Source organism: Sylvia atricapilla, chromosome 6 (assembly GCF_009819655.1).
Source record: "Sylvia atricapilla isolate bSylAtr1 chromosome 6, bSylAtr1.pri, whole genome shotgun sequence".
Taxonomy (NCBI): Eukaryota; Metazoa; Chordata; class Aves; order Passeriformes; family Sylviidae; genus Sylvia; species Sylvia atricapilla.
In genome coordinates, this window is record NC_089145.1 from 41,059,566 (window position 1) to 41,079,897 (window position 20,332).

The following is a 20,332-nucleotide window of genomic DNA, read 5'->3' on the forward strand; positions in this document are numbered from 1 at the left end:
AAAGCAGATTGTGCAAGAGTATTGGTGACAATGGCTCAGGCATAGAATAAAGTGCTTTAACATAATGGATTTTAGGGTAGGGTTTCACTTAGCTGCTCCTTCCTTATAAAGATGGTACAGACAGTCTGGCAATTTCTGTTTTCATCTCATTTTAAATCCAAATTACAGATATTGAATGATATGGAAAATTAGTCATTCTTTCTCTGCTACACCCACAAGGCTTTTAAAAGGTAGTTTTCATAATTAATCAGTCATTTTGTTGCCATTATTTAACAGAATGTAAAGAAATTTCTGTTCAGTGGTCTTGTTACTCAAAGTTGACATTAGGCTGCTTTTAAAAACGTTAGTTCTCTATCTAATTAAAATTAAAAAGTCATCTGCTGTTGCTGTTTGTTGCTTGATGTTTTTGTTCCAAGCTACCCAAACTTAGGCCATTTGCCAAAACCCACAGGGTCACTGCTGATGTGCATGAAGCAGAATGGGTTGGAGTCTCCCTAGCTGACATGTTGCAGATAAAACCCCCATTGTGTTTCCGATATATGATGGTATGACCTTTTTTTCAGGCTTTATGTGAACTGCATCTCTGAGGACATATCCCTGTTCCTTTGCAATTAGCCTGCCTTGAGCAGTGCACTGACATCTGAGCTTCTTGTGCACCCAGCCCAGTCAGTGTCACATGGAATACACTTAATGGCATTGAGGTTTGATAATTGAGACTTGATAGAGTATCATGGAAACTGTCACGTTTTGAAAGGATGCTACAGGCTCCTTTTTTTTTTTTTTTTTTTTTTTTTTTTTTCCCAGTGGTTTTCTAAAGCTGCTGAGTCCGGACTTTTTTCGGATTAATCTTTTGGGAAATGAGTACCAAAATTGTGGGAATTGCAGTGCTACAGAAAGAACAGCAGCCAGCTTGCTGGCTTCTCCAGCTAAGTCACTGTACAGATAGAATATTGCTGCTAGCTGTGATGGTGCTTTTAATGTGATGTGGTGAGGCACATACATCTTACCACAGGTGTAAGTGCACCCAGGTAGGTGCCTGCCAGGTGCAGCTATGAGTTGCAGCTGGAGAACAATGGCAATCTCTGGATATGCCTTTGGTTTGCTAGTCAGGATACCCTGTCCAGGCACATCCCAAACTGATCTGATGTGTCAGGACATTACCTCAGGCAGTCTTGCCAAGCTGGAGTAAGGACAAGTTATAGCCATGTGGCACCATACTAAGGCAGCTGTTGTGGTTTTGAATGGAGGGTGCCCTGAATTCTCCAAGAGTGCTGGTCTGGAGGCTGGAAGAGACACTTCAGCCACATCTGCCTTTGTGTGCTGCAATGAACAGAATTTCCTCCAGGTAGAGAGGAAAAAACAATGTCCTGAAACCTATACTAGAGCAGACGAGTGCCTCCTACTTTCCAAACTGGGTTCTATTTTTCTCTCCCCACTGCTGCAGTTGGAGAGTTGGTCCAGCAAATACTCTGGATGCCTCATTCCAGGCAGAAGAATGTTGCTTTGCTACAGAAAGGGAAAGCAATGCAGATAGAGGATATTCCCAGAGATGGCAGTCCCTGGAGTGTCCCTCTCTGAGTCCTGATGGAGGAAGCAACTCTGCTCCAAGTTCCCTCCTATGGGATTTTGCAGCCCTTGCTAACAAGGAGCTCTATGAGTGGAATGAGAGCAGCTTCTTTGCAACATGGTTATAGTGTCACTGAAACTCCTGTAACTAGTTTGTATTTTTTAAGAGTGGGATGATGAATATTGAGAAGGTGAAATTAAGGGGAGAGATGGCAAGTATTGTGTGTAAGCTTTTTTTCAAAAGAATATTTTTGCAGGTAATTGAATAGCTTCTAGGCTGTGCTCAGCAGTGCTTGGCATGAGGTGCAGATGCAGAAGCAGGGACTGGGGGATTGTTTGGCGTGTGCTCATCTCTGTGTCTGTGGAACAGATGAGGCAGTTTGGAGTGCCAGCTTGTTTTCTTCTCTCTTGGGCCCAGAGCCTTCCTGGCCAGGATGGTTGATGAGCCTGCTTGGCATCCTTGGAAGAAAATAAAATTACATTATTTACTGTTTGCAGCCTTAATTAAATTGGTCTCTAGGGGGGAAGGCCAGACTGGTCTGCAGTTCAGGCAGCAAACTGACAGCAACTGCAGAAACGCTGGTTACCAGCTGTGATGTTGTTTAGCCTTTGAGCTTTAGGGAGAAGTAGTGTTGCTCAAAATACACAGCAAAGCATCCAAGCTGCTAATTGTCAGTAACAATGCAGCTAAAAAATAATGTTGGCAGGAGCTGCTTTTGTTCTCTTTGGTTTTAGCATAATCAGCTGTTGAGGAGTTTGGTTTCTCTTCCACTTCTCCCCCTCACCAGATGTATATGCAAGTTATTGATTGTGTTCTGTTCAAACATATACTTATTGTATGCAAGATAATATTTCAATATAGCAACATTAAAAATTTTTTTTTTAGGTTTTCATGCTGGTTAGGAACTCCCTAGAGTCCTTCTGAACTGAAGTGAGAATCTACCATTGCAGGAGCAACTTAAATTTTCTGGTTTTATGTGCTGTAATCGGTGACTTCCTTAGATGACTGTTCTATTTTATGAATTCATTTTGTCTCTTCCTCTCTTTATGAGTGAGTTTAAAGGTCAACACTGGAAAAAAGGACTACATCTGCTTCTGAATTGTCAGGTCATGTAGTGTAGCAGGATATAGCAAAATACGTTGCCTGAGAGAAAGATTATTCTACTGTAGGTTTCTTATGCCGCCTGTGAAGTTTGTTTTGACCAGACTGATCTCTGTGAACTGCAGTATTTAGTGGTCCATCATTAAAATAGCAGTGATAATTGGAAAGCTCAGCACTTTCTGCCTTCAATTTCCGTAAAAAGATGATTTTATTCAGTAGTAAGGCCCAGATGCCCTCGAAAATGGAACAGAGCAAATGTAAGCCTCGGTGTTTCAAATAAGTCCCCCATGTTTCGTCTCTCACCTTCCTGACTGTTGGTTTATATCTCATCCAAACTGCCCTATGGGCCATGAGCCACTGGGAAAAGACTTGCATCCTTCAGGAAAGGGAGATCTGTCTGGGTGAGGATAAATGGTGCTTAATGGGAGGATGTGTTGCATGAGCTGTTGACACTCTGCAAGTGAAGTATGATGATAACAGCTTCATCTTGTGATGTTGTCTTAGCTTTTTTATCTTTCCTTCCAGCTTCCTGGGTACTCAGCTTCTATTTTGTTTGCTCCAGCAGAATTAAAGACTTCAGCTTCAGTCAGCGCTGTCTCCTCTGTTGCTGTGGTGAAATGTGATGCGTGACTTACTTTTCTCCTTAAATCCCCAGACAGCACAAAGGCCAGTGGAAAAAGAGTTGTGGGAGATGTGGCATACAGTTCAGCAAAGGAAAAAGCTTCCTTCATCACCCCAGTTCCTGGTGGTGTAGGGCCTATGACTGTGGCCATGTTAATGCAGGTACTGAGCAGACTGTGGTCATATCCTCTGTTTTTGCCTTGGGGGTGGGTGTTGCTGCTGACTATCAGCACCCTGCCAAAGCAGATGGTGCTTCCTTCTTGCTCTTGCAAAATCTAGTTACAATTTCCAACTCCTAGTCCAGACTATTTGGGTTCAGTTAACTGAGGAAGACGGTGGACTTTAAGGAAATGTTAGAACAGAGGTTTCTGGTTGGTTAGTTTGGGGGGGGGGGGGGAGGGGGGGGTTAGGCATTTTTGAGTGCAGTCACTCAAAACCATAAGAAATGAGCCTGTCTTAAAATGCTCAGCTTGCAATTTTGAAACTATCCTTAGAGTGATTGGATAAAAAGGAGAGTAACACTATAAACCAGCTCTCTCTGTTTCCATGCTTTGCTTAAGAAACCCGGGTGGCACCGAACACGCAAAATAGTCCAGCACACTGGAAGATTAGTAGAGAGATAGATATGTGGGACTTTTTTCTTTTTAAGAAAACAGCAAGCAGATTCTCATATTGTATTATTAGCAAATGCTTTAATAAAAGCACTTTGGTTTAATCCCAAACTGAGACAGATAGGTCTGGTCTCTTTGTTAACCAGTGCAGTTCAGGCAGTGGTGGTTGCTTTAATGCATTCTCTTGCTCATTTTAGAGCACTGTGGAGAGTGCACAGCGTTTTCTGGAGAAGTTTCAGCCTGGAAAATGGACCATCCAATACAACCAGCTTACCCTAAAGATGCCTGTTCCAAGGTAATGCTTTCAAATGAAGGCACTCTAAGGTCTTCCTGAGGAAGCAGAGCTTCCTCACAGCTGCAGTGGTGCTGTGATCTTTTGAAGTGTAGTCTTCTTGGACTTTCACAGACTTCAGCCAGCTAGATGGCTGCTGATTCAGGAAATAGTGAAAAATTGTATTTTGAAAGATTTTCAATCTCGTAGGCCAAAATCCTAGCATCTTCAAATAGGAGTTGCTGGTGTCAAGTCCCCAAGGAGCAGCTGAAAATATGCAAAATACCATGTGAGATCATAACACATTGCCTACAAAGGCACTTGGGAAAAGGGAGAGGTGGAGGAGAGGGGTTGTTTGTTTTGGGTTTGGCCTTTTTCTATTTTTAAGAAGGCAACTCTGAGGATGTGTCTGTTCTAATGTACCTGATATTGGTGGGATTGATTCCTTCAACTAGGGGGGTTTAAAGATTGAATTCTAACATATAGATTAGATGTTTGTCATTTATTCCATCCAGAAGCAAGAAATTTGTGGGAAGTCTTTAACTTATAAACTGATCTTGCTCTTTTTCTTTAAGTGATATTGAAATCTCACAGTCTTGCATGCCCAAGCCCATTGATCAAGTTGCAAAAGAAGTTGGCCTTTTCCCTGATGAGGTGGAGCCCTATGGCCAAACTAAAGCCAAGGTTCAGCTCTCAGTTCTGAAACGTCTGCAGAACCAGCCAGATGGCAAATATGTCGTTGTTACTGGGTAGGTGCTTCCTGAACTGAGACATCACTTACAAGATTAAAAGAAATTTCATTAGCATGGCTTGTTGTTGAATTGTCATTTGGTAAGGTAACTGTATGAGGTGTTCTGGGTTTTAGTAAATCACACTGTGAAAATGTAGTCGTTTGGGAAGTAGATTGATCACCTGTGGCAAACAGTGGGAACATAGCTTAACGTTTCTCTCCAGCAGATGGATGGTTTTGGTCTACAGATCAGGGTTATGAAGGGTAGACTGGTTCCTAGCCAAACTTCTTCTGGTCTAGTAGCCTGCCTTCTGTAGGAACCTAGCAAATTGTTTCAGAGGAAAGTAGTCAGCAGTTATGTGATAATTTGCCCATCTCTTTCCAGTTTTGAATTGACAAAGATTAGCTTAAGTGTGAGCCAGTTCAGAATTCGAATTCTCATTAACAGCAATCACTGGGTGACTGTTTTATCCCTGGGATTTGATTCTCACCCACTACAAGGGTGTAATTGTGTCTCTTCTGCTTTGTTACTGCAGAATAACTCCCACTCCCCTGGGAGAGGGGAAGAGCACCACCACTGTTGGCCTTGTCCAAGCCTTAGGAGCACACCTTCACCAGAATGTCTTTGCCTGTGTTCGGCAGCCTTCTCAGGGGCCAACTTTTGGCATAAAAGGTATGATTGTTCTGTTGCTTGCAGTTGGCCTAAATGGATAAAGATGGCATTCAGAAATAGTATTCTGCTGCACTGTAGTTTTACGTTATTTCTAGTTACAAGTGCATTTATTTTAAGAAAAAAGAGCTTTGGGTAAGTTCTTCAGTTTTGTTGTCAAGATACTGTGTTAGCACTTAAACTCAGCTGCTCAATGGTAGCTACCCTGGTGGAGCCATTAAGCAAACAGATGTAATAGCACTCTGGGATGGAGACACCTGGATTGGTGTGGTCTGACTGTTGTCTCTCTGCAGGTGGAGCTGCAGGTGGTGGCTATTGCCAGGTTGTCCCCATGGAAGAGGTAATTCTTTATACAAAGCCTCATTGCACTCACAGCTCACAGACCTTGAAGAGATACTTCAGTCAGATAACTTAGAAAATGTATGAGTTTATGACCTAGTATAGCACATGAAAGAACTGGGTGCTTGATTTCAGCAAAGCTTCTATTTTAGCAAACAACTATCCTTGTGCTGTTTTAGAAGTGTGCCTTCATGGTCAGGGAACTTCATAAAGCTAGGAATTCCCAGTTCCTCTCTTCCCTCTCTTTCTCTGCCTTCAGTTGCTGTGTACCCTGGAGCAAAGTACATCCTGTGCCTCATTTTCCCACCACTGAAATGAAGATGATAATGGCTTAATGCATTTTGGAAGAATTTTGCATAGTTTTGTCAACTGTGATGGCCACTGACTCTTTCCATGAGCTATTTTGGTGTATTTGTGTTTTAGATTACTGACATGAACTGGGAAAAGGGAATTTGGGAATCAGCAGTGCCAAGACCTCAGCCCATGGGGAGCTGGCACTGGAGTATACTTCTGGTGTGACTTGGCAACAAGTTCTGTGTCTGGAGGCAGGGAATTAAAAAGCACGTGTAGCGTGTGCTCTTGTTTCTCTCTCAGCTCTCAGAGTAATTGCCTGTAGAATTCTACCTTTGTCTTATGCATTGTAGATTGACACAGGACAATTTCAGGAGGAAAAGCAGAAACGATCAAAAGGGCTGTTTGTTCTAACTGATGCAGCAAGTCCCTGAAAGATAAAGATGTTCAGGAGGCAGAATATTGATTTAGTCACGTGCCAAGACCATGTGTGAAGGATAGATGTGACAGGGAAAATAACCTCCTCCTCTTTGGGAGTGTTAATAACACAAGCCAAAATACCTGACTCTGTGCTGCAGTGGGAAAAAACCACACTCTAGAAACCAAACTGGTTGGAATGACTTTCTTTAAGTATGACCCACGTGGTACAAATACACATAGTTTTGTGGGGGTGTTTTAGTCAGTGCAGGTCTGGTAAAATTAAGTTATCTGGAGTCACTAGTTACAATAATGACTTTAATACATCATTTAATAATTGTGCATTTTCATCTTATGAAAAAAAGTAGCAAGTGAAAAACTTTTGAGTTAATACTGCAGAACAAAGGTGGTAATAATTGCTTCTTGTTGCATGTATGCAGAATGAGACAACAATTAGCATTTACTAATTACGGTTTATAATCAGTGTGTGACTAGCTGCATTCTGTTTTAGCTGTGTGGGTTTTTGAGACCAGAGTAACAAGGCTTCAGTAAAATGATGTTGTAAGGTATTCTGTCATATCACTTTTTCTGATATCCCCTTTTCATCTTCTTCCTTTGCTGCTTTGCTAGAGATGAAGAGGATTGTTTTAACCACACCTTTTACTCACCTGCCATAATCATAGGATCATTTAGGTTGGAAAAGACCTTTAAGACCACCAAGTCCAACCACTTCTATGGCACTGCTAAGCCCACCACTAAACCATGTCCCCAAGTTCCATTGCATGTTTCTGAAATATCTCCAGGGGTGGTGACCCCACCACTTCCCTGGGCAGCCTGTTTCCATGCTTGACAACCCTTTCCGTGAAGCAATTTTACCCCATACCCAATCTAGATCCTTCACCAGCTTCACAGCTACAGTGCAGCTAGAGAACTCATGTAGGCAAACCCACTCAAACTATGTTTTAATGAGATAGAGCTAAGAAAACTACTAGCAGTGTCACTGTGTAGTACGTGGTCTACAAGTTCTGCCTGTGATTCTGTGTTTGGGTGGTTACCTTAAGCAGAGCTCTGTGCAGCCACAGCTCCACTGCTAGTGCTGCACAAGGTTGCTAGTTCCAGTTTAGCTCAGATTCCCTTGTGGGAGCAGCAGGCACTTCAGTTAATGTATGTGTGAAACCTGCTGTGCAAATGAGGGGGTCAGTAGGAAGGTGAAGGGAGGGCAATGCAGAACACAGAGTGTGCTGAGTTGGGCCTTTTAAGTGCCAAGGAGCCTGTGAGAACTGTTCTGGTGGAGGGGAAAAGAAAAAATAAACAACTTTTTATTTGGGAGCTTTGTTTTAGAAGTTTGTAAAATGACATGGATGTGGGGGAGGCATTTTTATGTTTTAGAGAGATTTTTTTCCTCTCTTCCACATACTGCACTGAGCAATCTCTCCCCCTCCACCCTCACCCACTTTAACATTACTATTAATACTCCTCTTTCCATCTGTCTACGGTGAGTTGGAATAAATGAAAATTTCAGCAGCATGAGGCAACTGATATGTTTTATGTCCTCTAGTTTAACCTTCACCTCACGGGTGACATCCATGCCATCACTGCAGCCAACAACCTGGTTGCTGCTGCTATTGACGCACGAATGTTCCACGAGCTGACTCAGTCTGACCAGGTACAGTCCTTTCTCACCATGTCTTTGATCCCAGCCCACTTTGGCCAGGCTGTTTTGGATGTGCCAGCAGTGCTGATTACCTGCTTGTTTCATTTTGCAAGGCTCTCTACAACCGTTTGGTGCCATCTGTCAATGGTGTCAGGAAGTTCTCAGACATTCAGATCCGAAGACTACAGGTGAGCTCACTGCTTTCTCTTTGGTTGCTGGTTCTGTTCCATTTACTTATCCTTTAAGTAGGCAAAGCTACATTACACAAACCCTTGTGTTGTCCCATAGGTTGTTCTGCTGGCATTTATTTTTTACATAAAATATGTAGAGGTGTGGTAACCTTTCATACAGCAGATGAAAACAGATGCAGCCCCGAGGGAAGGAATCACTGAGTCTGTCAAATACTCTATGATTAACACAGTGGGAAGAGACAGAGATTAGTGTCCTTTATTAGTGGTGTCAGTTCAGTGTCCTTAATGCAGTTTAAGAAGAGACCAGAATCAGTCTCTGTACCTAACACACAGTTACAGATAGAGATTAGTGGTTCACATGTGACAGCTGTGTAGATAATGCAGCACAGAAAAAAAAATCATAAAATTCAGCAAAAAGAGAACATACAGAATTTTCTTTGTCTTACACAGATTGAGAAAACTGAAAAAAGTGCCTGTTCCCTACATGGCAAATTTCTCCTCTGAAAACAAAACAACAAAAAATAACAAAAACCTGGTTAGATAAGTAGCCCTGCCATTGAATGGTAGTCCCTGAACAGCCCATAGCTCCCCTGCTCCTCAAACCTTAAGGGCGTGGGCAAGTTCACATTGGCTTCTGCAAAAATGAGGATTTGCAGATGAATACTTTTGCACTGGGCTTGAACCTTGCAGCTAAGAGGACAGACTGAGCCCTGCTGAGCTCCTTCAAGGTACAAGCCTGTTTTGTAGAGTATTCAAGCTTGATCAGTTGCCTGTTTGGAAGTCAGGAGCAACAGTCAGACTACTTAGGAACGTAAAATTGATATATTAATTGGCTTTAATGTCTTAACCATTAGAGAATGTGTGGTTTGCTTCCATGGCTGAGCAAGAAATGATGTCATACTGCTTGGTGTTCCTGATGGACTGCTGAGGGAATTCTACTCTAACCACTCTTCTGGTTATTAAATGTCAAGATGTGAACAGGATGCTAATACTCCAGAAAGATGATATCTCTGTCATTGTTGTTGTTTATTTCCTTTTCTAAATGATATGCTTGAAGAGGAAAAGAACAGACTTTCTTCTTCCCTGCTGTTCTTCAGGAGAAAAATACGACTTAACTGTCTAGTTAATTAAAAAAACCTTGCTCGTTCATAAATCAACTGAATCGTTCCCCTCGTGCCTGAGCTTGCACTTGTATCAGGCTTCTTGAGATAATTCTTCTCTCAATTAAGCAACTTGGCAAAGTGCCCATCCTCTCAGTGTGTTCAAGATCAGCTTTCTGGGATGCTGACAGCCTTGTGACTGAATTGTTTAATTCCTCCTTTGTGCTGCTTTAACCAGCATGCTGAAAGCAGTGGCTTTAAATACGTGTGGCTGTGTGCAGTGACCCCAGGCAAACTAATGAGAAATGGATGTAAGCATGTGAGACTAATGACAAGAACAAGGAGTGGAAGGGACTGCAGAGCTGTCTCGTACTCTTTCTGTAGGTGCCTTGCACAAAGCTTGATGACAAACTGCCCTGATGAGCTCCATTGTCTGCATTGCCCTATCCAAGCTGGACAGCAGCAAGCTCTGTTCAGTATGTGCTGATATGGATCATCTTATGTTATTGTGGGGTCTGGAAGAAAGGGTCCCAAAAAAGCAGCCCTTCCTTATTTCTGAATATGCAGATACTACTGACAAAGCCTCAATGCTTCAGTAAAAGGCTTATTTCTGTGAATGTTTTCACTATACCCCTTATTTGTCTTTTCTTCCCATAGAAACTGGGCATTAACAAAACTGATCCTATGGCTTTGACAAAGGAAGAAGTAAATGCATTTGTGAGACTGGACATTGACCCCAGCACCATAACATGGCAAAGAGGTACTAGACACATTAAATGAAAGAAAATGTGTCAAAAGAGACGTTTGCAGCTGGAGCTGAAGCTATGTTTCCTGAGAAAATGGGAAAGAGGGCAGAGCTGTTTCCTCCTTCCTTCAGTTTTGTGGGATAGTTGCCTGCACCTGGGATCCCATTTCTAAAGGGTCTAACACAAGGTCTTGAATCTGCTCTGAATTCACAAACATTAAGAGTTTGCTAATGGGTGCAAGTTCCTGTTTCTGGATCTGTCAGTCACTGAGAGAGTTGAATTTGGCAACTGTAGCCAACAGCCTTTGTACCTTAGTGCTCTGTAAGTAAGGGGAGGGTTCTGCTCTGGGATTAAACTCGGTTTTAATCTGCCCACATGCTCTGTCAGGGACTGACAGCAAATGAAGACCAGATTTTTTTAAAGGTTTTTAAGGATAGTTGAAGGTAAAATCATTCTCTAGTCTGGCAGATTTAATATTTCACTACCAAAAGAATTTTAAAAGTGGGCTTTTTTCCTGAGTTAGGCTCCAAGGGTATTGCTTTTTCTTCTCTCTTTTAAAATACAATATGAAATGTATTCTCCAGAATTTGCTTCATAACCTATAATGAGTAGTCTGCCTCATGGGAAATATTTCATAAAACACTTGGAATATTTCAAGCATATAGAAAGAAACAGCAAATTTAAGCCAGTGTTTCATAGTTTGTGTTTCCAAGGTAATTTGACTTAATGGAGCTAAGTAAAACATTTCTCACTAAATGATAGTATCTGACCATTTTATCACTTAACTTATAAAGTGTTAATTTTATTTCTCTTGGCTGCAATAACTTCCTGGATTCGTATTGGGTAATGATGGTGAAAAATCAATTGGAATAATATTATGAGTTCTGCTTTTCAGAGAAGCTTTGGTCTGGTGGTTAATACACACAAAGGAATGAAGACTCCCTCTGGATGCAGTGCATGCTCTGGTGTATCTGTGGGTGTTTTAATTTCATTGCAGTTTTTGTGTAAGAATCACATTGAGAAGCACTTGCCATTCTTTAGGAGAGGATGGTGACCTGGCTGGGTGTTTGTCACAGGGCAAAGATGTGAGTTTATGACTTGGCAAAGTGACATCTTACCTCTCCATTCCTTGCAGTGCTGGATACAAATGACAGATTCCTTAGGAAGATCACTATTGGGCAGTCTGTAACAGAGAAAGGCTTCTCACGAACGGTAATTGTTCCGTTTTCTCGCATGTTTTAAGAAGTACTTTGAAAAAGGTGGTCTTAAAGGAAGTTTCTGTAACTCCAGCTTTTTTTATCTTTTACCATTATCTTGTTAAAGAGAAAGCAGAAAATCTTCTCAACCAAACAGTTATATTTACTACCAGTGCTGTGTTTAGTTTTAATGTATCTTACCTCTTTCCTTGTTGTCTCCTGAATATTGGCTTCCCAACCTGGGAGACTGCAGCATAACAGTGGTACACAAGTACCTTTCTAAAGATGGTCATGGCAGTGGTTCATCTTCACTACTGCAGGTGTTTTGGGTGGGGTTTATCTGGCCAAAACTAGACACAGTATCTGAGCTTGTCTAAATTCATTGTATAATCAATACAGTAAAAGAGGCAATTGGGCTGTGACTCCCCTTATCCCTTAAGTAACTGTCAAATTTATAGTTCAAATGAATTGTGCTCAGAAAAGCCTCTTTCTTTTGACTTGAAACGTCCTTAGGGTGCTTTGCTTCCCTAAGGTGGAAGTGTCTACATTATGTCAGATGAATTCTGCCCTTCATTTCCTATAGAATCTGGTTTTTCTGTTGGTGGGCTTTTTGTCTTTTACTGTATTGTTTAGCAATGATCAGATGAGTTAGTAAGCTCAGTCTTCAAAAATATAATTTGTTAGTATTGCGTGTTCTTTCATGAATCACTAATGTACGTGCCAGGAGAGACACGTAATAGCAACAGAATGAGTAGGTTTTATTTAATTTTGCAGGAAAAAATTTCTAGTTTAAAATGGCCAAGTTAAATGAAGTGTTCTGAGAGCAATGCTTTGGATTTCTTGATATTATATGTCTGTATTTTTTCTTTCTTTTTTTTTATTACAATGGTGATGATTTGCCTTGTTTCAAGAGTTGAACAGAGGTAAGAATTGCTGGGAGGGAATCTTAATGAGTTCATGTCCTTCATTCATCTCTTGCAGGCTCAGTTTGACATCACAGTGAGCAGTGAAATCATGGCAGTGCTAGCCCTGGCTGATGGGTTGGAGGATATGAAAAAGCGATTTGGCAGAATGGTGGTTGCTTGCAGCAAAAAAGGACAACCGGTTACAGCAGATGACCTTGTAAGAGTCATTGCCATGAAATGCTTTTTCCTCTTATTTCTGAAAGTCCTTGGATTAAAAAGCAGAGAGACAGTTCTGTGAAAAAAATTAACATATAGAAGATCAAAGATAAAATCCCAGCCCCTGCAGTTAATGAAGACTTTTTTTCCTTCAGTGTGGCTGTCACCTTATCCAGAGAGGGGGTGTGTGTGACCTGGGCAGGGACAAGGGTCCTGTGTGATGTGCTCTGTGTCAAGTTGAAACTGGCAATAGAGGAGTTATAGGGGAAATACGTGGTAGCTCTTATGTAAAAAGCGTGTTTATGAAGCAGAAGAACTCAAAATGCATCCTGCTGGCCATCCTGTTTCATAGGCTCCCCAGAGTGAGGAAAACATTGAGCAGGAACAAAGCATTTTGCAAATTCAATTACATACAATGAAATATCTTCTTCTGGGAGCCTATGAATGCTATAAAAGCCAAAGCATTTGCAAAAAGTGTCTGTTCTCTGTAAGGTAGCCTTTGATGAGGGACACAAATATTTAATTTCCTTTCATGAAATGCTGAATGTCATAACACTAGTGATGCCTGTTACCAGTGTGTAAAGCAGCCCTAAGCAGCAGTTGCAAGCTGCAGCACTGTTTCGCAGCTGTCCCTTCAATAATTGTTAGTACTTGGCAGGTCTGTGGAGTGTGTCAAATAGCATTTTCCCAAATGCTGCTTCAGCGTGGCTTCAGGGCAATGCCCTGTCCCCCAGGCATTTCTTCCTGACCTGTTTCCATCTAGGTGGGACAGGGCACTAAGGCTTACCCAGCTCTTGCTATCTTGGTGAAGGTTTATTATTTCCTTATGCTCTGGGGGGATGTGGGAGTGTTGTTTATTTGTTTTGCTTCTTCCCAGGATAAGGCTAAGAAACAGTAGATTGATGGCCTGACTCTGGCCTTGCAGGAAAAGTACCAGGCTGGAACAATTTATCTGTAAATCCCTTTGTGAGACATTTGTTGGGAATGAGAGAGAGCATGTGCCAAAGTTCTGTAGGCAGCTTTGAGATTTTAATTCCTACACCTAGCATGCTGCCGGTTTAACTTAAGTAACTGAGTTAAACCCTTTTTCTGGAGAACAGGAGTGTTTCTTACTGCCCATCAGCCATGTAGGCAGATGGTGCTTGGCTTGGGAGTTACTTCAACTTTTCTGTAGAGTCTGGGTGATAGAAGTATTTAATGTCAGTTTTTTTAAACTTTTTAAAAAATCTATTTATTTAATTCTGTCCATTCCAACTGCAGAATGGAGAATGGTTCAGGTTCTCTTGGCTGTTGTATGTTTGCACTTGATGGCAGCCAGTGGCTTATGTTGTTAGGACCATGTTACTCACTCATGCAGGCAGAAATGGGATTCCAGAGACCAGGCTGGATCCTGCTGCTGTGATGCAACCAATGTCATGTGTCCTACCACGAAGTGCAAAAAGATCTGGGAAGAAACATGGAATCAAAAACTGGCTACAGGTTTTTAGAGATGGGATGTAGCAAAGTGCCGCTGAACGACAGGGGTCTGAAATGTCGCCATGGAAATCTTGCTCTGCAGTTTTCATTACTGTGGAGATGACTGAAGTTTAAAGCTTATCCATTAAATGTTAAATAAGCTTTCATGTGGCAAGATTGAAACTAATGAAACAAAGCAGTGAATGTCTTATAAAGAAATAGTCTTTCAAATCTTTGAGTGCTGCAATTCAGTTGAAGTTGAAAGGGAAAAGAGATTATGGGTCAAGGTTTTCATAACTGCTGTGAACATTTGGCTCAGGACTCATGACAGCAATTTTAGTTACTTTTTCAAGTGCTGTGTAACAACTCGTTTGGTTTCTACTGGAGTGTCAGTCACAAAAATGACGAAACCCGCATCTTCTCTTCCCAGAGCACATGGGGATGAAATCACAAGCTTTTGTTGCATAGGAAGCAGAATTCAGCAGGGTACATGGCTGCACCTGGGAGGAAACATGGGTTCCAGTGTTTGCCTTTCGTGTCAGTTTGGTTGTTCTCATGAGCAAAGAGGTTCACTTTAAAAGTTATTTCTGCACGAGAGACTTGAGCAGGATGTAGGAGGCTGTTATGACATTTTAAGGCCAGTATGTAGACCAAGTTGCTGAAAAAAAGGAAGAAAATCCAAGACAAATGCACCTACAAAATCTAAGAACATTTCTTTGTGCTGCTGAATGAGCTGCAGTAAACCATACTGAGATGTTACTCCCTTGCTGCTCTTATCTGCTAACCTTGCCATAGCATTGAAACATTAATTAATTGTGCTTTATGCCTTTGCTACAAAGTGATGGCCCAGCAAGGTCACAACCAAGAGGCTGTTCCCACCAGAAATCACAGATCCTCTTACAGGACTGTAAAGGTCATTTTTCTGCTTTGCCCTGACTAGAGTTAATTCTATATTGAGCAGCTTCTGGTTCTGGTACCAAATGCCCACCAGGACAAAATCAGAGCCTTTACACTGCATAGGAGCCATCTCAAGGTCTTGGTACATCTGGAAGCTGATTGTCCTTTTTTTCTTTTAGGGAGTAACTGGAGCTCTGGCTGTCTTGATGAAAGATGCTATTAAACCAAACCTCATGCAGACACTAGAGGTGAGCACAGATGATTTGTTTCTTGGCTCTGAGAAGGCACTTAGAGCAACTAGTTTGGTTCAATCATCACAGTCAGTGTCAATCTGCTCAGCTCAGAGTTGGGGGTTTACTATTGCTTCATGCTCAGGGCTAGGGGAGAGGGCTGAGTTCCTTCTAGGTCTGCCACTGGCATGTGGGAGTACCCTGAGGAAATGCACTAAACTTGGCTGTGTCTTTGGTCTGTTGTCTTTAATGTCAGGAATGTTTTGGGAATTTAAATGGTGTGGATGAAGGAGAATGACAAAGAGTTGCTGAGATTTAGCCATCCTTTTCCTAAGCGGATTAATACCTCCACTTGTGGAGATTATAATAATCCTGTTTGCCCTGTAGTCCTTATTTCTGATAACAAATGTCTGATCAGAAGGCTTTAAGATCTGTCTTCTAAAAATGTTTTTTCTTTACTCTCAGACACCACAGTACTTAGCTCTTGACATGCTGCATATTTGCAAAGTTGCATTTCTGATTTTCTCTTTCTCTCTCCTGCATCCCCCTTGTTCTAGGGAACACCAGTGTTTGTTCATGCTGGACCTTTTGCCAATATTGCACATGGGAATTCCTCTGTCTTAGCAGACAAAATAGCATTGAAGCTTGTGGGCAAAGACGGTTTTGTTGGTAAGTATGTGGTATTTTTGTTTGCTTTTTGTTTTGGAGGGATATGCCTCTTTTTATTGTGACTGTCTTTGTGCTTTTTAAATTTTTTTTTTCCTTGGAAGAAATTTCTGGTTTATATAATTGGAGTATGATTTCTCCACCCAGAAATCTTTTCACAAACTTTTTTTATTTCCTACTCTAGTTACAGAAGCAGGATTTGGTGCAGACATAGGCATGGAGAAATTCTTTAACATAAAGTGCCGCTATTCTGGTCTCCGGCCCCACGTGGTGGTGTTGGTTGCTACTGTCCGAGCTCTGAAAATGCACGGAGGAGGACCTGCAGTAAGTACTGGGGAAGGTTTTCAGTAGGCCTCAGGGGCTGTTCCTGTTGTTCTGTTCCAGTCACTTAAAGCCCTGTAGCATTTGATCAGCTTGAAATTGTCTTGAAATTCAGAGTTGTAAAGGAATTGGTGTTACCCTGTATGTCAGCAGCTTCATTGTAGTAAGTTACAGGTTCATACCTGCTTGTATTATTGCCCTAGTGAAGTGCCTACATGCTGGGCCACTTGTAACAGTCCCAGAGTGAGTCATGTATTTTATCATGCAGTGTTTTGTTCTTCCTTTTATTTTTTCCTTAGAAATAATAAGGATCAGCATGCAGTAGAATGTTGTATCTTGATACCGTTGCATAAGAATTTAGTGGGGATGGCTGTCAGGGATAAAAGTCTTATGAGGCTCCATTTCTTTCTCCTTTTCCACAGGTCACTGCTGGGGTACCTTTGCCAAAGGAATACACAGAAGAGGTAATCTTTAAGTTCTTGTGACAGTGAGCCAGCTAACTGCGGTCATGACATGATGGTGTCATGCAGTGCATGCCTGGATTACTAGTGTGTCACTTACTTACCTGCCACAGAAAGGCTTCTTCATACAAGCTGTAATGTTCTTTTTTTTTTTTTTTTTTTTTTTTTTTTAATGATGTTACTTTGGCTCTGCTCTTTCAAACATGTATTGTCCTTGACCTAGCCAGTGTTCAGAGCCTTTTTATTCTCTTTAACTCATGCAGTTGTCTGTGTGCTCAAGTTTTCATAGTAGTATCTACTCTGTTTCCCCAACCCTCCCTATGTGGACTAATTGCTTAGCTGAAATACTGTCTCTGAAAACACCCAGAGTGCCTCTCTAATTACTTGCTTCTTAGCAGCAGTTTTTGTTTGTATTCCCCCCTCATTTGCAAGTGAGGAAAGTGAACTAAAATCTCACCTTCCAGCCTTGAGTGGTTGTGTACCCTTGGATAATTGATCAGGCTCTTTACACTGCTGCAGCTCTTTCACTCTTGGAGCTTCTGTATATATTATCCTTTGCATAGGAAGGGATGAAATGTCTGAGTTTTCAGGAATGGTCTCTGATGCTGCAAAATGTAAATATATGTAAACTGAAAGCTGTTGCCACAGACTTCAAATGGATGTCATGAAAATCACTGCTGGTGATATTTAATATATAAAGAGAAATGTGTCAGAGAGGAAACTGAGGCTTTACTGTGGGGAGTTAATGAGAACAAGTATTAACATTTTAAGCATAAAAAAAGTTATAAAGAATGGTTTCTCTTACCTTGACTTGGGAGCTGAAACCAGTGATCATTAGAAGTAGTCACTCTTTTCTCCTATCTCGTGTTCAAGAGCTTGCTGTGGTCTGGACTATTCCAAAAGCAGCACTGGGGATTTGCTTTTCAAAATGGGGTTTGTTCCCATTTTGACATTTTTAGTGTTAGCTTCTGAGTTTCATGGGTTTGGAGCAAAAGTTTCCCTGCCCCTGATAAAATATGTTTCCTGCTTGCTGCCTTCTCTACAGAACCTTCAGCTGGTGGCAAAAGGCTGCAGCAACCTGAACAAGCAAATCCAGAACGCGCGGATGTTTGGTGTCCCAGTGGTCGTGGCTGTCAATGCTTTCAAGTGAGTGAGCTGGGATGGGGAGGTGATGCAGAGGTGTAACATTGTGGCACTTCATATACTGTGGTTAACACCAACTCTTGTTCTCAGTACTGTGGATGTGTTGTCGGCAGCATTTCCATAGAGTCATAAAACCACAGAATGGCCTGGGTTGGAAAGAACCTTAAAGATCATCCAGTTCCACTCCCCTGCCATAAGTAGTGATACCTTTCACTACACCAGGTTGCTCAGACCCCCATCCATCCTGACCTGGAACACTTTCAACGCCTGGGCAACCTATTCCTGTGCCTCAGCACCCTCACAGAAAAGAATTTTTTCCTAGTATCCAAGCTAAACCTACTCTGACAGTTTGAAACCATTCCCCCTTGTCTTGTCACTATGTGCTCTTGTAAGAAGTTTCTTTCTAGCTCTCTTGTAGGCTCCCTTCAGATACTGGAAGGCTACAGTTTTGCATGGCTGGAAAATGCATGAATTGGGCTCTGCATGTTGTATTGCACAGCAGACAACCACTGTGCAGTCTTTTTACGCAGCAGAAGTACTTTGAGCTGTGGTGTTAAAGCTGATGCCGACCAAGGAGGAGGCTGTGGTGGATAACCCCTGAGCAGCTTTCTGGCAGCTGTGATTTCTTTGGACACTGTTTGGATCTTGTCAAGAACAATCATTTACTGTGTGTGCATTCTGGTACAAACATGCAAACTTTCTCCTTGCAGGACAGATACAAAGGCTGAACTGGCCCTTGTAGTGCAACATGCAAAGGAGGCAGGAGCATTTGATGCTGTGGAGTGCACTCACTGGGCAGAGGGAGGGAAAGGAGCCCTGGCCCTGGCCCGAGCTGTTCAGAGAGCATCCCAAGCACCTAGCAATTTCAGGTTCCTCTATAATGTGGAGGTAGGAACTTGCATTATTACAGAGATGCTTTGTTTATATCGGTTGGTTTCACTAGCTGAAGTTCCTTAGGGCTGTCTAAAAGGCTGCCTGAGAAATTAAGAAGAAATATGGTGTTAGAATTGAAACATTGATTCCATGGGTCTCAAAGACCTAGTTAGGTCAGTTCTTACTGTTTTGGCTACCCATTGAAATACTGAAACATGTTTTGAAAGCTCTCAAATTTCTCTATATTTTGTTCTACAGCAAATGGAATTAAGCCTTATGTCTGTAGATGTGCACTTGATAACATGTGGAGGAACTGAAACTGCTGTGATGCTGCAGTTCTTTATGCTTTGGCCATGCTGACTTGCCTGTCTTTTTTGTTTTTCTAGCTGCCTGTTGTAGATAAGATCAGGCTGATTGCCCAACAGGTCTACGGGGCAAAAGACATTGAGCTACTTCCAGAAGCACAGGAGAAAGTTGCTGTGTACACCAAGCAGGTGAGTCTTCCATGTCACCTGGAAACAGTGGTGTTTTTCATTCAGAATTATACTGAATGGTGGTATTCAAGCTGTGTTTGAGGGAAATCCCCACTCAAATTGTGTCCTTATCCAGGACTCATTAAATGCTGCTATGGCAGAGGAAGAAAAGGATGTTGGAAGGGAGAAACTGACTTTGTCTTCTAGTGAAGAAAACAGAACTCACTCATGTGGCCCAGTACCACCTAGTATTCATCTGTGATAGTTTTGGGGAGAAAGGGTAGGAGGATTTAGTGATCTTTCCCTACTGTACTCTCCAGTCTTTAAGCATTTAGAGAATTAGGGAATTACAAGTCATTATGCTGGTTTTAAATAGTCTCTGATTATATTTTCATCTTGTTCCATTGAGATCAAGTTCCACTAATCAGTTTTTGAGTCCATGTGGATTTTTGTCAGTCACAATTATATTGGGGAAAGAGTTCTGTGGGTTGTGCAAGACTTGATGTGGAAAGTTTTTCAAGTTTTGAACCTGCCATCTGGTTGCTGAATTCAAAGTTTTCTGGATGCTGTGTTGCTTTTGATCTTCCATAGCATGACATTGTTGTGAATTTACCTGCTTCTGCATTACTGAAGGTCTTTAAAGAGAAAAGCAATGTGAGGACTGGCAATTCATTGGTTGCTGTAACCAGTTTTCTTTTTGCAGTCTATGTGCTACTGGCATATATAGCTTCTCACTTTTGTGCTTCTTATATATTCCAAGTCCATCAAAATCCCAAAGGCATGCAATTGCCGCTTCCTCATAACCTGCAATTGTATTGATCAAACGTTTCTAATTAACTGACTTGATCTGAACAAAACTTCACCTCTGAGCTGTTTAATGTTTTGGGAAGAGAATAGGAAGTAAGTTGGCTGTCAAGGCTGTAAATCCAGCACTTCCATACCATTAATTTTTTTCCTCAGCTGAATGTGCTAAGGAATGCGGTGGTTCTTCCTTTAGTACTTAATGTGGGGGGGGGGAGAGAATTTGAGAGTGAAGGAATGGGAATGTAGAATAATCAGTGGATCTGACAGGCTGTGGATGAAGCACTTGTTGGGGAATAAAATGCCTGATGTCTGCAGAGAATGGCACAATAGAGCAATTACATTTTTGTACTGGAAAAATTACTGTTTTTTCCACTTATGTCATT

At 41.7% G+C, this 20,332-nt stretch overlaps 1 protein-coding gene across 1 annotated transcript in view; it reads left to right on the forward strand.

Moving 5' to 3' along the window:
* The window catches only part of MTHFD1 (methylenetetrahydrofolate dehydrogenase, cyclohydrolase and formyltetrahydrofolate synthetase 1), a 40,024-nt gene that overhangs the window by 14,299 nt on the left and 5,393 nt on the right, over positions 1 to 20,332 (forward strand). The window contains exons 9-25 of the mRNA XM_066321638.1: positions 3,324 to 3,451; positions 4,098 to 4,195; positions 4,747 to 4,920; positions 5,438 to 5,574; positions 5,865 to 5,911; positions 8,177 to 8,284; positions 8,386 to 8,460; positions 10,221 to 10,323; positions 11,445 to 11,521; positions 12,487 to 12,627; positions 15,158 to 15,226; positions 15,766 to 15,877; positions 16,059 to 16,198; positions 16,618 to 16,659; positions 17,702 to 17,802; positions 18,510 to 18,687; positions 19,059 to 19,166. Of these exons, the coding sequence (XP_066177735.1) occupies positions 3,324 to 3,451; positions 4,098 to 4,195; positions 4,747 to 4,920; positions 5,438 to 5,574; positions 5,865 to 5,911; positions 8,177 to 8,284; positions 8,386 to 8,460; positions 10,221 to 10,323; positions 11,445 to 11,521; positions 12,487 to 12,627; positions 15,158 to 15,226; positions 15,766 to 15,877; positions 16,059 to 16,198; positions 16,618 to 16,659; positions 17,702 to 17,802; positions 18,510 to 18,687; positions 19,059 to 19,166 (1,838 nt within the window). The remainder of the gene's footprint in view (positions 1 to 3,323; positions 3,452 to 4,097; positions 4,196 to 4,746; positions 4,921 to 5,437; positions 5,575 to 5,864; positions 5,912 to 8,176; positions 8,285 to 8,385; positions 8,461 to 10,220; positions 10,324 to 11,444; positions 11,522 to 12,486; positions 12,628 to 15,157; positions 15,227 to 15,765; positions 15,878 to 16,058; positions 16,199 to 16,617; positions 16,660 to 17,701; positions 17,803 to 18,509; positions 18,688 to 19,058; positions 19,167 to 20,332) is intronic.